This window comes from Sinohyriopsis cumingii, chromosome 1, assembly GCF_028554795.1.
Source record: "Sinohyriopsis cumingii isolate HCF-2022 chromosome 1, ASM2855479v2, whole genome shotgun sequence".
In the NCBI taxonomy this organism is placed as follows: Eukaryota; Metazoa; Mollusca; class Bivalvia; order Unionida; family Unionidae; genus Sinohyriopsis; species Sinohyriopsis cumingii.
The window spans coordinates 63747080-63762553 of NC_142961.1; the positions used below are offsets into that span (position 1 = coordinate 63747080).

The window sequence follows — 15474 nt, forward strand, 5'->3', positions numbered from 1 at the left end:
ATGACAAAATTGTCCATTGTGAACAGGTTTCCCTTATATAAAGGTGTCTGCCAAGACAGGTTTCACTGTACTCCTTCTCCATTAGGGCTTAACATCTAAACATGTATTACACAGTAACATCAACATGAGCAATTTTACAAGCATACAAATTTAACACAGGTACAAGCTAAATATGATTTACCCTCCATGTATCATTGGCAAGATGAAAACAAATGCCATACCTCTATCAAGCTAAATGCTTCTCGTCGGCTCTTGAGATAATTCTGGAATTTACTGGAAAAATCAGAAAGTAAACTTAAGATATCAGATAAACTAAAAAGCTTAAATGAAAAATCCATACTTTAAGGCCACTGAACAGTTTAATCAGAAATATAAACTCATTTTTCCAGGGAAATTCTTTCAATTTTGCCTGAAATGGGAGTAGGAAACTACTTTTTTTTTTGCTACATGTGATTGCATCTAAATACATCTATTTCTAAGAGATTTTAGCTTTGCCAGATGCCTAATTAAAGCAAAGACACTGTTACCTATATATGTGCAGAATGGTGGAAACTGGTTTTTTTTTTTTTTTGCTTATTGGATGCACAGAGGAATATAACATCAATTAAACATAGGATAATGAGATTAAGTTTATGTAAATTACATATATTTTCTCATTTCATGGTATTTTGTGCATTTAATTTTGTCCAATAGTACTGTTTTAAAATGGAAATAAAGATACAGTCCTAAACTTCATACATTAAATAGATGAATTCAAATATAAGCCTTTCAGTCAATGGCTACTGCAAATTCAAAATTTTCTTTCATTTTAGTTTGGCCTAATCTTTGAAATTTTGGTCATGGAGTCCATGGTTAGCACACTATCCTGAATATAGAGAAGTCAAACAAGCATTAGCTTATACCAGACTTTGTAACTAGAAAGAATCAGGTAAAATGGAGTAAATTTATAATGTTGAATTTTGTTTAAAAAGGCACACCATGGAAATAGGGGGTTTAAGTAAAACAACTTTGCTAATAACACTTCTAGATCTAGTGGTAAATGTTCCAACATCAGTAACATTGACAGAGCAGTATCCACTGCATATTAGCCAGTAAATAAAATACAGTTGCCTGTTTTCAGTGGCAGATCATTTATAAAAATAAGAAAGAGGAGTGAGCCTAGAATTGATCCCTGTGGTACTCCACATGTAACTGGTTCTTCTTTAGTAAAACTGACATTTATTTTGACATACTGTTTTCTTGTTGTTTGATATGATGTAAACCAATCAATCATTGTATTATCATATTGATAAATGCTCAATTTGTTGACAAGAATATCATGATCAACAAGGTTAAAACTTTTCTAAGATCAACTTGTATGGATCCAACTAATTTTTCTCAGTCTAAGGTAGTAATCCATCTATCTATCATGGAGAAGAAGACTGTCTCACAGGAGTGGTTTTCTCTGAACCCTGATTGGTTGTTAGGAATGAAGTTATAGTTTGATAGGTATATCAAAAGATTGTCTTGAACACATTTTTTCAAGTAGTTGAACAGAACTGGTAAGGTTGATATGGGTCTGTAGTTGTTAATATCTTCTTTGCTGCCAGATTCTTGCATCCCACATGGGTGAACAAGTGCAGACTGACAAGTTTGTTAATTGCTTGAAAAACATCACATTTAATGTTTTGTCATATCTGAAACATGACAACAGGTTCAATCATTTGCAGTTGAAACTTCTTTATTTCTTCAGATTACAGTGTTGATCAAGATCACCTCTCTTTTTCTCATTCATGATGGTTAATTTATCAGAAAAAAATCCAGTGAAAATAGTCTTTCCTTGGTGCTATTAATTATTATATACTTCAATAGCAATTCATGCTATCAAACTTTTTTAACAGGTTGTTTTTATTACTGAACACTACAATTAATAAAACTTGGATGGGCACTTTGTTTGCTTGATAGATCTTTACTTTCCTATTTTTTCTTGTTACTTTTATGTGGAAGAAAACCACAAAGGTATTTATAACATGAGATCACTATTCCTCATATCAAATCTCCCTGTTACATTTGCACCATTTTCACTTCGACCAATCTGACATCACAGAAGTCTTTTAGTGAAAACTCCATCTTGAGGAGTAAGTGAAATCAAGATTCTCAAGATGGCTACTGTGAGTTGTGGTCATATTGGATATCTTAGCAGTTCTATTTTCATTTAGAACCAGTTAGAATTTAGGGTGAATGTTTATACAAAGTTTCATGGCAATCCTTAGTCATCCCATGATAAACTCTTCTGGTCTATGACTATTAGTGCTAAAAATGATTACTGTAGAACATTAATATTTGCAAATTACTTGTACAACACAAATGAGTAAAATCAGAGACATTAATACTTGCAAATTACTTACACAACACAAATGAGTATAACCAGAGAAGCAATAAGCGAGCCTACTCCAATCATAACCTTGGCCCACAATGGGAATTCTGAAAAGAAAAGACACAAAAATTGAATTAATATTGTGATCATTATTTTTCAATGTAAAAGGAAATTTTTTGAATTATTTAACTGCTAGTAACAAATTTATGATAGGCTACATGATACTGTAAATTAGATCTTGTAAGAACCCTGTATGAATGTAAGAACCCAGTATGAATGTATGAACCCTGTATGAATGTAAGAACCCCACTTGAATGTAAGCACCCTGCATGAAATCCATAAAACTGGCATCACACAAATAAAAGTGAATTCACATTACTAAATGTAAATTTGTCTAAGAACACAGTATGATATTCAGATAAACTGTTATCCTGCAAATACAATTGAATTCTCACTAATAAAGTTAAATTGTGTGTATGAACCCTGTATGAAATTCATAAAAATTTATATCGCAAAAGTGAAATGACTTTAACAAAAGTAGGTCTTATGTATGAAATCCATAAAAACTAGTAATCCACAAATAAAAGTGAATTCATACCAATATCTTGTGTTAGACCCTTGTATGAAATCCATAAAAACTAGTAATCCACAAATAAAAGTGAATTCATATCAATATCTTGTGTTAGATCCTTGTATGAAATCCATAAAAACTAGTACATGTATCCCACAAATAAAAGTGAATTCATATCAATATCTTGTGTCAGATCCTTGTATGAAATCCATAAAAACTAGTATTCCACAAATAAAAGTGAATTCATATCAATATCTTGAGTCAAATCCTTGTATGAAATCCATAAAAAACTAGTACATGTATCCCAAAAATAAAAGTGAATTCACACTAAGAAAGGTAGATCTTTACAAGAACCCCATATGAAATATATAAAGCTGACTACAAGCACATGTGCACATTCTTCAATAATTCATTAAAAAAATAAAAACATATATTGTTAAAAACTTTGTTTTTTTTATTCAAATGCCTTAATGTTATATCTTAATTTGTCTTATGACCTACTAAGTGGTGCCCCAAGTGGTCTAAAGTGCTCACCATTATAGATCATTGCTATCTCACCTCTGCATGGGTTTGAGTGTCAGGTTCAGCCAATGTGGGTATGTGAGAAAGCTTGCCAGTAGCTTCTTTTGGGTCGGTGGTTCTTTCCGGGGTTTTCCAGGGTTCTTTCCCCACATTTATACTGGCCGCCATGTATAGCCTATCTTTGCTAAAAAATGGTGTTATTAACCCTATAAAAACATCATGAGGATCAGTAATGACTGCATTAACAGAGGAAGAACAGTATGGAATTAGGTCAAAGTAAATTTCTATATCCCTTTTTCAGGCTGTTTCCATTAATATATATTTTAGATACAGCTCCAATACAATTTATATTGCCATGTTAAAAAACCTAAAGAAGAAACAATTGGCACAAATGATATTAGATACAGAAAATCCTATACAGACTGGTCATTTCTGCAAGTAGCTGTGGTTAATACTGGTACACTATTGTACTTTTATTAATAGTTCATTCCTTATAGCGATGAGATTTTAAAATAAAAAGTAGAACTCTAATAGCAGCCATGCCTCTAATACCTGGAAGAAAATTATTACCATATCTTTAGTAACAATGGTTCCAACATTTTAAAAATGATAGGGTAGTTTATCATCAAGTATGGGCTTGTCATTTGATAAATATGATAAATATCAAAATAACCATACTGAGTGCAAACCTTGTATGTAAATAAAAAAATGCCAGTACCGAGTGAATACCTTGTATGTAAATACAAATATACCCATGTTGAGTGAATACTGTGTATGTAAATACAAAATACCAGTAATGAGTGAATACCTTGTTTGTAAATACAAAAGTACCAATACTGAGTGAATACCTTGCATGTAAATACAAAATACCAGTAATGAGTGAATACCTTGTTTGTAAATACAAAAGTACCAATACTGAGTGAATACCTTGTATGTAAATACAAAAGTACCAATACTGAGTGAATACCTTGAATGTAAATACAAAATACCAGTAATGAGTGAATACCTTGTTTGTAAATACAAAAATACCCATATTGAGTGAATACCTTGCATGTAAATACAAAAATACCATTGCTGATTGAATACCTTGTATTTAAATACAAAAATACCCATATTGAGTGAATAACTTGTGTGTAAATTCAAAAATACCCATTTGAGTGAATACCTTCTATGAAAATAGAGAAATACCCATACTGAGTGAATACCTTATATTTAATTACAAAAATAGCAGAACTGAGTGAATACCTTGTATTTACATAAAACAATATCTGTATTGAGTGAATACCTTGTATGTAAATATAAAAATATCCATACTGAGTGATTACCTTGTATTTAAATACAAAAATACCTATATTGAGTGAATACCTGACATGTAAATACAAAAATAACCATATTGAGTGAATACTTTGTATGTAAATACAAAAATAGCAGTTTTGAGTAAATACCTTGTATGTAAATACAAAAATACCCATATTGAGTGAATATCTTGTATGTAAATACAAAATACCAGTTTTGAGTGAATAACTTGCATGTAAATACAAAATTACCCATATTGACTGAATACCTTGTATGTAAAAACAAAAATACCCATATTGATTAAATACCTTGTATTTGAATACAAAAATACCATACTGAGTGATTACCTTGCATGTAAATACAAAAATACCCATACTGATTGAATATCTTGTATTTAAATACAAAAATACCCATACTGAGTGTTACTTGTGTGTAAATCAATACAAAAATACCTATGTTGTGTGAATACCTTGCATGTAAATACAAAAATACCCATATTGAGTGAATACCTTGCATGTAAATACAATAATACTCATATTGAGTGAATACCTTGCATGTAAACATATGTATCAATCGCATCTGTGGGTGGTCCTTCCCCTGCTGATGTTATCGCTGTAATCCAAACTTTGTAGCGTCCTCCTGGTTTCAGTTTTCTAATAGTATAATTGTGGATATCTCGCTCAAGTGAAATTGTATTTAAATCAAGCATGCTGTGATTCACTATAAAAAAAAAATGAAAATGGCATCATTCAAGGTGATTTTCAGATATATTCACAAAATGGGTTTGAAAAAAAAGTCCAATCTTACTTATTTGTAATATCAATTGCTCGCAAGCCAGTGCAGCTAAAAAGTGAGCCAAGACCATTGACCTTAAATTCAATGTCAGAGAACTTTGAACTTGTCTACTGGAATGCATCTAAATGCAAAGTCTGGCTAAAATTAAAATTGTATATACATATATATACATGTCTCTGTGTTTATAAGTTAAATGCAAGCAATTATCACTGGACAACAAATTTTTACAAAAGTCATGTTACTGAAATAAAATTAGTCAATTTTTATCAATTTTTATGTGCTGAACACGAATATGACAGTCAAATTGCAAAATTGGCTCTAGTTTTTTTGTAATCTGCAAGAAATTAATGTTTACATAACGAAATGCATTCCAATAGTAAAAGGTCAACTGTAATAGCCTACCTATAAAAAATCAAGTCATTGACTACATCTTAGATTTCTTCGCCTGTCTCTTGTACAGCTGTTCGGGAGCATCTCTGAGGAGTGTCCAGCAGTAGTCAGCCAGCATTGTAGTGGACCATTTTCCCTGGTATCTTTGTTCCATTGTTGCGATATCTTGATGAAATGTTCGCCGTGTTCATCACTAACAATACCACAGTTGCTAGGAAAGAAATCCAAATGGGAATGAAGGAAGTGAATCTTTAGAGACATATTGCAGCCAAGTTTCTTATACTTCATCAACATGTCTTCTACTAGTTCCTTATAGTTTTCTGCCCTAACATTTCCGAGGAAGTTTGTAGAAACTAGGCGAAAAGCATTCCATGCTTGTTTCGCGTCACCTTCTAGCAAGTTGTTGAACCGGTCATCTTTGAAAAGCTCTCGAATCTGAGGACCCACAAAAACTCCCTCTTTAATCTTTGCTTCGCTGAGTCGAGGGAATTTTTCATGCAGGTATCGGAATGCTGGCAAAGTCCGGTCAATGGCTTTCACGAAGTTCTTCATCAAACCTAGTTTGATGTGAAGGGGTGGTAGCAAGATTTTCTGAGCCTCAACCAGAGCTGGGTGTTGGATATTCTTCTCTCCAATGGCTACATTCTGCCTGTGAGTCCATTCCTTCCTCATGTAGTGCATTTCCCTTGCTCGGCTATCCCACTCGCATAAGAAACACATGTATTTTGTATATCCTTGCTGCAGTCCCATTAAAAGGGCAACTACCTTCAAATCACCACAGAGGTGCCAGCTGTACTTGTTATACTCAATGGAATTCAGTAGCTGCCTTAAGTTATCGTATGTCTCTTTCATGTGGACAGCATACGCTACTGGAATAGATGGAAGAATGTTTCCATTGTGCAAAAGCACAGCCTTGAGACTCAGTTTCGAAGAGTCCACAAATAGTCTCCATTCTTGTGGGTCATGAGTGATTTTTAAAGCATTCATGAGGCCCTCAATATCGGAACAGAATATCAGATTACTTTCCTTTCTGAAGAAAGGCTCCAATTGCTGGTGGCGCTTTCGATATGCAGTAATTGTGACATCTTCTTCTAGAAGATTCCATTGTTGGAGTCTTGATCCTAGCAATTCTGCCTTGTTCTTTGATAAGTCCAAATCACGAATCAGGTCATTTAGTTCTTCCTGTGTTATTCTGTGTGGGGTTGATGATGCACCACAGTGAAAATCTGGATCACTGCATGCTGATGGACCAGGAGAAGAACAGGTCGACTCACCTTTGTCTTCGTCAGATGAATCAAGAGAATATTCTGCTGGAGGTTCTGGAATAGGAAGTCCCTCACCATGTGGAACTGGTCTCAATGCAGACGGAATGTTTGGGTAGACTATTCTCGACTTCTTTCGCTTCGTTATTCCGCCGGAAAGAGGAGGAACCAAGCAGAAGTAACAGTCATTTAGGTGGTTGCTTGGCTCTCTCCACACCATTGGGACTGCAAACGGCATTGATGACCTTTTGCAATTCAACCACTGTGAAAGCTGTGTTGTACATGTAGCACAGCATATATGCGGAGCCCAAGGCTTGTCTTGGTCACCAACCTTGCATCCGAAGTAAAGATGATATGCCTTCTTCACTTGAGAATTGATACTTTTCTTCTGGTTGGCAAATGTCACTTCCCCACAAATATAGCAAAAATTGTCCGCGGTATTAACACACTTTCGAGGCATTACTGTTCTTTATTGTACGTAAATGGATAAAATAATAAGTTTTATGTAACAGTAGCTTGAACTGTCTCGCACAACGTCTAAAATATTTTAAATGCTGAACCTATCTGATTGGGCTTTATATAGTACACTGCTTACGTCAGCTTCAGCAGCCGCCTGGCATTAGTATAATAGGCCTACACATGTATAGTACACTGCTGACGTCAACTTACTTCAGCAGCCGCATGGCATTAGTATTGCATTGCATCAGAAAATGATGCAATCAACTGTGGATGATGTGAGCATGATGGTATTATGCAATGTTACATCATTATTCCGGATGTTGCTGCAGTCCTACTGGAGAAATTTACACAGTGAAACATAGAAAATGAGGTATATGAATATCTTCAAAACGAGAGCCAATACAAATTTTTCACGGTTATATTCGTGTTCGGCACACCAAAATACTACAGATTAGGGCCTTTTCAAGTCAGTAATGATTTCACTGTTGACCAGTGTTACATTTGAATTGACTGTAAAATCAATTGATAACATGATTTTGAGATCATCAATAAGATGCCTTGATGGACATCTAATGAGCACCATTTTCATCCAGAACCAGCTACATATTACTATAAAAGCATTGTATTGACAATGACATGTTGGGAAGATCATTGTTCAGCAAAAATTGCCATAAAAAGCTATTCAGGATATCCACCAAGACAGCCAAGGATAGCCACCGAGACAGCCATGGATAGCCACAAAGACAGCCAAGGACAGCCACCAAGACAGCCATGGATAGCCACCATGACAGCCAAGGATAGCCACCAAGACAGCCAAGGATAGCCACCAAGACAGCCATGGATAGCCACAAAGACAGCCATGGATAGCCACCAAGACAGCTAAGGATAGCCACCAAGACAGACAAGGATAGACACAAAGACAGCCATGAATAACCACCATGACAGCCATGAATAGTCACCAAGACAGCTAAGGATAGCCACCAAGACAGACATGGATAGCCACCAAGACAGCCAAGGATAGCCACCAAGACAGACATGGATAGCCACCAAGACAGCCAAGGATAGCCACAAAGACATCCATGGATAGCCACAAAGACAGCCATGGATAGCCACCAAGACAGCTAAGGATGGCCATCAAGACAGCCATGGATAGCCAACAAGACAGCCAAGGATAGCCACAAAGACAGCCATGGATAGCCACCAAGACACCCATGGGGGAGGTCAGATCAGAATAATATTAACAATGGATAACTATATTACAAGAAAGAAGTGCCAGTATCATTTTCATTTTTGACCATGAAAATATAATGTGATAAGTGTTTTAATGAAAACCCCTATGTTGATATGACCAAGCATTTAAGATGAGTAGTGAGATCAAGATTTTTAATATGGCTACCACTGACCAGCACAAATTTATATATATGACCAAGTAAGTCTCATAAGAAGTCTTTCATTCAATAATCCATGTACTGGTTCATAATAACTTTCAAGATGGCAAACTTTGAGTAAAAACTTCATGTTGACATGATCATCCCTTGATGAGTATAAGTTATAAAAAGATTTATTAAAATGGCTGCCACTTTGCTATAATGGACACCAGGTTTGCACCATTTTCATTTAGAACCAACTAGACATCATAAGAAGTCTTTATGCAAAAAAAACCAATTCAGTATGATCATCAGTTCAGGAGGAGTAGTGATAATAAGAATTTTAAGAATAGGGCAGACATGGTGGCCATATTTGATGTTGTATTGGAATAATTTCCTTTAGGACTAGTTAGACATCTTAACACACCTTTGGGTAAAATTCCCAGATCAAAGTGACCATCCACTAACAATAACAAGGTTTTCAAGATGCTAATCATGGTGGCCATACTGGATGTTAGAGCATCACTTTCACATAGGATCAACTGTACATCATAAGAAGTTTTTTTCAGTTGAAAACCTTATGTTGATATGACCTGATTAGAGAGACAGATTAATAAGATTTTAAAGCTGTCAACCTTAGTGGTGATATTGGACATTATATTGGACCCATTTTCATCAAGGACCAACTAGACATTGAAATGAATTAATGTGTGTGTAAAGTTTCATGGTAATCCTCCTTCATGGAGCAGCCATAACAAACTTAATCTAATGGATGGTCAACAGGTGATGCACAGCCAGAGGGATGCTAGAAAACAGTCCATAACATAAGCTCTTCCAGTCTGTGACTATAGAAGTTGAGCTAAACACTATTTTTCTTCTTTCAGATACAGTGATCTTGATATCTGACAATGAATCAATAGGCTTCTTTCTCACTCAGCGTGTAAGTCATGCACACATACTGATGAAAGTACATTAAGAACTGAAATCATCTTCTTTGTTCAGTCATGGTGACCTTGACTCTTTTCCTTTTTGCCCCCAAAACTGAAAGATTTCTTCTTTACCCCAAGTGCAAGCCATCCTCAAAGTTTTGTCTAGTTCTTTGAAGTCAAACTAACGTCATTGCATTGTAATCAATTTTTCCTATTAGTGACACTGACCTTTGAGCTTATGACCCATAATTTTTCTTATTTTGGTCACAGTGACCTTGAACAAAGACCCGAACATTGATAGGTTTTATCCTTGGCCCAAGTGGAGCCATCCATGCCATTCATTAACTGTAGATAGTTAAGAACTTAAGTTACTGTGCATAACCAAAGCTGGTAATGTACTGATGAACAAACACCATAACATAATATGGTCTACCTTTTAAATGGGTTATAATAAAATACATAACCCTAAACAGGTAAAAATTAGTTAGATACTCAATTCCAATTGAAAAGTTTCTTTGTTGCATAAAACCCCTGAAAAACTCAAAAGATCCAACACCTTGCAACAAACAAGAGACCTAAGTAGGCCTGATATTGCTCTCCTCTCAGAATTTCACAAATGACTATTTCACTAAGCTGGCTGATGTAGTGTTGTAAGAAAACATCTTATGTAAACTGTCTCTCAAACTCTATATCATACTGACTTTAGCTATCTTTCTTTCTAAAGATAAAAGCATAATCAATATGCATTGTATAAACAAAGTCATCCAGGATCTAAATGCTATTAAACCATTTACCAAGCTATATAGAAACTGAATGAAAAATACAGATGAAGAGAGGTAACAAGCTCAGCCAATAATATGCAAGGAAATCTTATTAATAGGTGCAGTTGTCATATATTATAAACCTATCTATGATACTGATATGCTTAAGGTAAAGCAAAATCTGATTTGAAATCTGTCTCCAAAGTGGTAACAAGCTTTTCTTGACTCTTGAATTAATTAAAAAATTTCAATGCATGTATGTATTCTCTGTTCACCTATTGGTCAGAATTAAGTGGGGGGACTTATTTTAGTTGGATTCCTGTATGTCACCAGTTTCTCAGAATAGGCTTGCTTTGAAGCACAGGCATATCTTCTGAGATAGTAAACTTTGAAGTAAACTCTCTAATCAAATAACAACAGAAAATAATCACTGTTACTTTCAAGTCCAGCCCTCCTGTAATGTTGAAAATTGTCTTATCAGAGTATTTCTTACAGATTAAATCCCCTGTTAGGAGCCCACCCCTACTGAAGATGTTTACCAGTTTAAGCCTGAAAAACAACTTAAAGCAGTATGCTTGCATTTGTAGGGAAAGGTGGGAGGGATTGATAGTAACATCATCAAGTATTATCAGAGAAACATAGTTTACAAAAAAAGCATAATTTCTCTGTCAAATACTTTAATCGATCATATTAACATTATGAGAAATAGGTAAAAGAAGGAGGAATTGCTTAAATGTCTGGGCAGCTTCCAGACGCCTGATGAGATTCAGTTCTCTACCTCCAAGCCATGTCATGTAAAAAAGCAACTGGAGCAAGCAAGATCGAACATGACCGCCAAATGACTCCACTATGTCTCAAGTTGAAATATTCCATTCAAAAGGCCGGGTCCATGGAAATCACTGGTATGGCATGAACTAAAAATCTTCTTAATATGCAAATTACCCTGTTAGAGTTCAGAGCACACCAGTCCAATAACTGTCTTTAGCCAAGTAGCCAGTATTTGTGGGGTTGGGGTTATGTCCTGCTTTCCCACCTAAACCAGTAGGAAGAACCTCTGATGGCTGCTGTGTAGTCTTTATGTGCCCACAAAGCATTGGAGTGCAGCTTCACCTTTCATGACAGGTTGATCAAGGAGATGACAGCCTGTTTTTAGATATGAAACTAACATGCATCATTATCATGACTCAGCAAAATCAGAATGTAATATCCACACCTTGTTTCAATGGCTTATGCAGACAGGGGTGAGGACTTGCAGTATCAAAGATTCATTCTTCCAGGAAACAGAATGAATATGGCAGATTACGTGTACACAGACCAGTCTTTTCAATATGTTACAATCAAATGAATGGTGTTGAGCTGCGAGTCAATATAAATTATGTTTGAATCATTCATGCATGAAATGAATTCTGTAATTTTAAATATGTTCCGAGACAATGATGTGAAAATGAAATGAGAAACAGACGCATGTATAATTCATGACCCTACGTGGAACAAACTATACAGCAGTGAAAAAAAAAGTTGGATTGTTTAAACATATCATTTATTTTTTGCAATGGATTCTCAAAGGACACCTACACATTTTAGCAAAAGTTTAAACTAGTAAACATGTGGGATATGGGAGGCTACTTAGTGGTATCAAGTGGAGTTAATCTGTAAGTGTAATTTCCCTTCATATACATACATATATTCATTCATATATATATATATATATATATATATATATATATATATATATATATATATATATATATATATATATATGATGTATAGACATAAAGACATTTCATCATTTTCAGGGAGGGCTGGATTCTTCAGTAGCAGAGCTCATTTCCAAACAGTAATGTGACATTTGATGGAAAATATGGTAAATTAGAGGCAGAGAGAAGAAAGCAATCATGGCAACATTATCCCAGGTTAAATATTCATAGTTACTAGGAAGTATCAGCCATTAAATCTGCAAACATTGATACTCATAAGTAATTCTGAATTCACAATATCATATATCAATTTTATCACAAATAATTATTTATATTTACAAATATACTTACAATTGCAAGATGATTCATCAATGACCTGGCAGTAGTATAGGGTGTAGCTTAGCACATAACCAGATTCAAGGTCAGGACTGTTGCAGTCATAGGGATCCCATTGTAGGGACAGTTCACCTTCTCTCTCAGCAATACCTTTGGCAATGTGGAAATTTTTGAGAGGGATGATTGGCTCTGGAAAAAATATAGAGAACTGTCACAGCAGGGGGGATTTTAATTATTTTGTTTACACTGCAAACACCATATCAACATTAATCATTCTGGAGTGTATCAACACAGCAACACCACCAAGCATGTTTGCCATTCCCTCACAGTAATGCATATGCAGACAAATTATTTTCTATACTGAGAAAAATTCAACAAGATATTATGGAAAGTTTGAATGACAGTATCCTCCATCTCCAGTGGCTGCCAAGATCAACACAAATAACATATGTATCACTTTTGCCACCCCCTCGACTGAACTATTGTGAACAGCAAAGATGGCAACTAATTAAGAGAGTATTTGACTGCCTAATGGATTTTAAAGACAGAAACTTGGTATGCATTTTTTGGAAAACTGTATGTATTGATATCAGTGATGGGACGAGTGGGCAACAATACTGGACAATGCTAAGTCCACCAAATTTTGGGGGTTTGTAAGTATAATAAATGTTTCATAGAAAATAGGTATGTTAATTTTTTATCAAATTTTTAATTTCCAGTAATTTTATAACAACTTATATGAAGAGATAATTTAGTCTCAACTGGATGTTGCTATTTTACATCATGAGCGTTGCCCTCAAAACAAATCAATATATATATTTGGTCTCCAAAATCCCCCCAGATGTTGTTTAGAGCTTTTTTCTGTTTCTAATTATGTAGCCTTGCTGGATGGAAGACTGGCATCATTTGTTTGCTTTGTAAGGAATTCATATCATGATGATATTCTGTCAAATTTTGACTGGAAAGGTTTTGCCATTTAAAGGTCTTTCTAGTTTAAAAACAATGGCCATGTCTTGATTGTGAGTATCATCACATCTGTTCAGCAGTTTAGGAGAAGATTATGAAAGATTCTTCTGTTTTGTGCAACGTTGGTCATATTTAATGATAACTCAATAATATTTATACAAAACTGAATCAGACATGCCAAATCTCCTGATTTAATTAGGAGTCTCCTGATTGTGTGTAGAAAACCCAACAGTAACAAGCAGAGGCAAAATTCTCCTGATTAAAACAAAATACCAAAGATAGTTTTTATCAATCATTCCAAGTTGATTGGGAGAAACAGGGCATGTTTTTGAGCCATTCAGAGTCTTTAGGAAGTATCAAAAAATTGAAATATCTCAGGGCTTTTCTTATTTTCCAAGCTCATCCCAGTCGACAGGAAGTAACAGGCCAGCCATCATACAGACCAATCAAAATATCTTTTGCGTTTTTTACATTTTCAGAGATGTAATTGTAAAGAAGCTGAAAAATGCTTCAATGAAAAAAGTCTGATAGTGATTCTCTTTCACCAGTAGAGCTGGAAAATTTTAGAAAAATCTACTGGGTTCCCTTTGATCTTAATGATTAGTTACCCAGGTACACGATCAAAGGGAAATTGTATTAAATGTGTACAAACCTGAATTGCTTTGTTGTAGGTTGACTCTGCCATGAATAGCATGCAAAACTGTATTTTTTTCATAAATCATGGACCAATTCATGATATTTGTTCTAATTAAATCCACTAAAACCCACAATGCTTGAAAATTTTAATTCCATTTATATGATAAATTTATGAATTCAATTATAGGTCACATAGCAGACTATAAACAAAGTTCAGAACGATTTGATTAACAGTATCCCATATTTGTTAATACTGTGTCTTACAAAATAAAAATGAAAGTCCATATTTTTTTAATCCTATAAATGTCACTAATATGATGTCATCCAGTGCAAAGTACAAGAATTCATCCTAATTTTCTGATAAAGTTTTGAAATCCTCCATCATCTTCTAGCAAGTCATCATGGTCCAGTCATTGTCTGAATCCTTTTCCATGGCTATATTTAATAAGTGGGTGCTTATGTAGAGACTGATCTTGGGCACTATAAGTAACACTTTGATCATACAGTTTGTGAATCATATTAAAGGCTGCAACTGGACATGTGTCAATTCTGTTCATGCCAAGGGCTTATGGGGCCATGTGCACTGTTAGAAAACTTATACACAGTAAACAGGTACCCAATGGCTCATTTTATTACCCTGGTCATTATCAACAGGAGAGTACCCTGGTACCCATTCGCAGCCCTATCAACCAGATGGAGAAAAAAAAATGTGTAAATTTAATTCTGCATGGACAATGCAATGTAGGCATATAACAAAAAGCAAAAAAGGTGACCAATATGCATTTTGTATAGTTTCCAGATCCAATTTGAGAATATCACGGAGGGAAATATGATGATGACAAGTATTACAAAAATTCCACACATGTAACTAAAGATAAAATGACTGGGTCAGTGCCAAAACTCACCACTGTATTTTCAGTGACAGATGATATTTTAAACTTTTCATTACCATAAAAGTTGGCATGTCTGCTGAATGGCCAACTTTGGTCTGGTGGTTGTTGAAAATAACTAGTTTAAACATTTCTTTACTTTTAGGAATAGTGCATATATTTGATGGTAGAGTGGCATCATCTGTACAAGCTTTAAAGATATGTATGACAGGATGCATTCAATCAATTTTGGTCAAATTCT

The 15474-nt window shown here is 34.8% G+C and overlaps 1 protein-coding gene across 2 annotated transcripts in view; it reads right to left on the bottom strand.

Moving 5' to 3' along the window:
• Positions 1 to 15474, bottom strand: part of LOC149806996 (uncharacterized) — a 68343-nt gene that overhangs the window by 13918 nt on the left and 38951 nt on the right. For both annotated transcript variants that reach the window (XM_089960508.1, XM_089960501.1), the window contains 4 exons: positions 12757 to 12930; positions 5295 to 5465; positions 2388 to 2463; positions 222 to 273 (listed from right to left, as the gene is read on the bottom strand). In XM_089960508.1, the coding sequence (XP_089816634.1) occupies positions 222 to 273; positions 2388 to 2463; positions 5295 to 5465; positions 12757 to 12930 (473 nt within the window). The remainder of the gene's footprint in view (positions 1 to 221; positions 274 to 2387; positions 2464 to 5294; positions 5466 to 12756; positions 12931 to 15474) is intronic.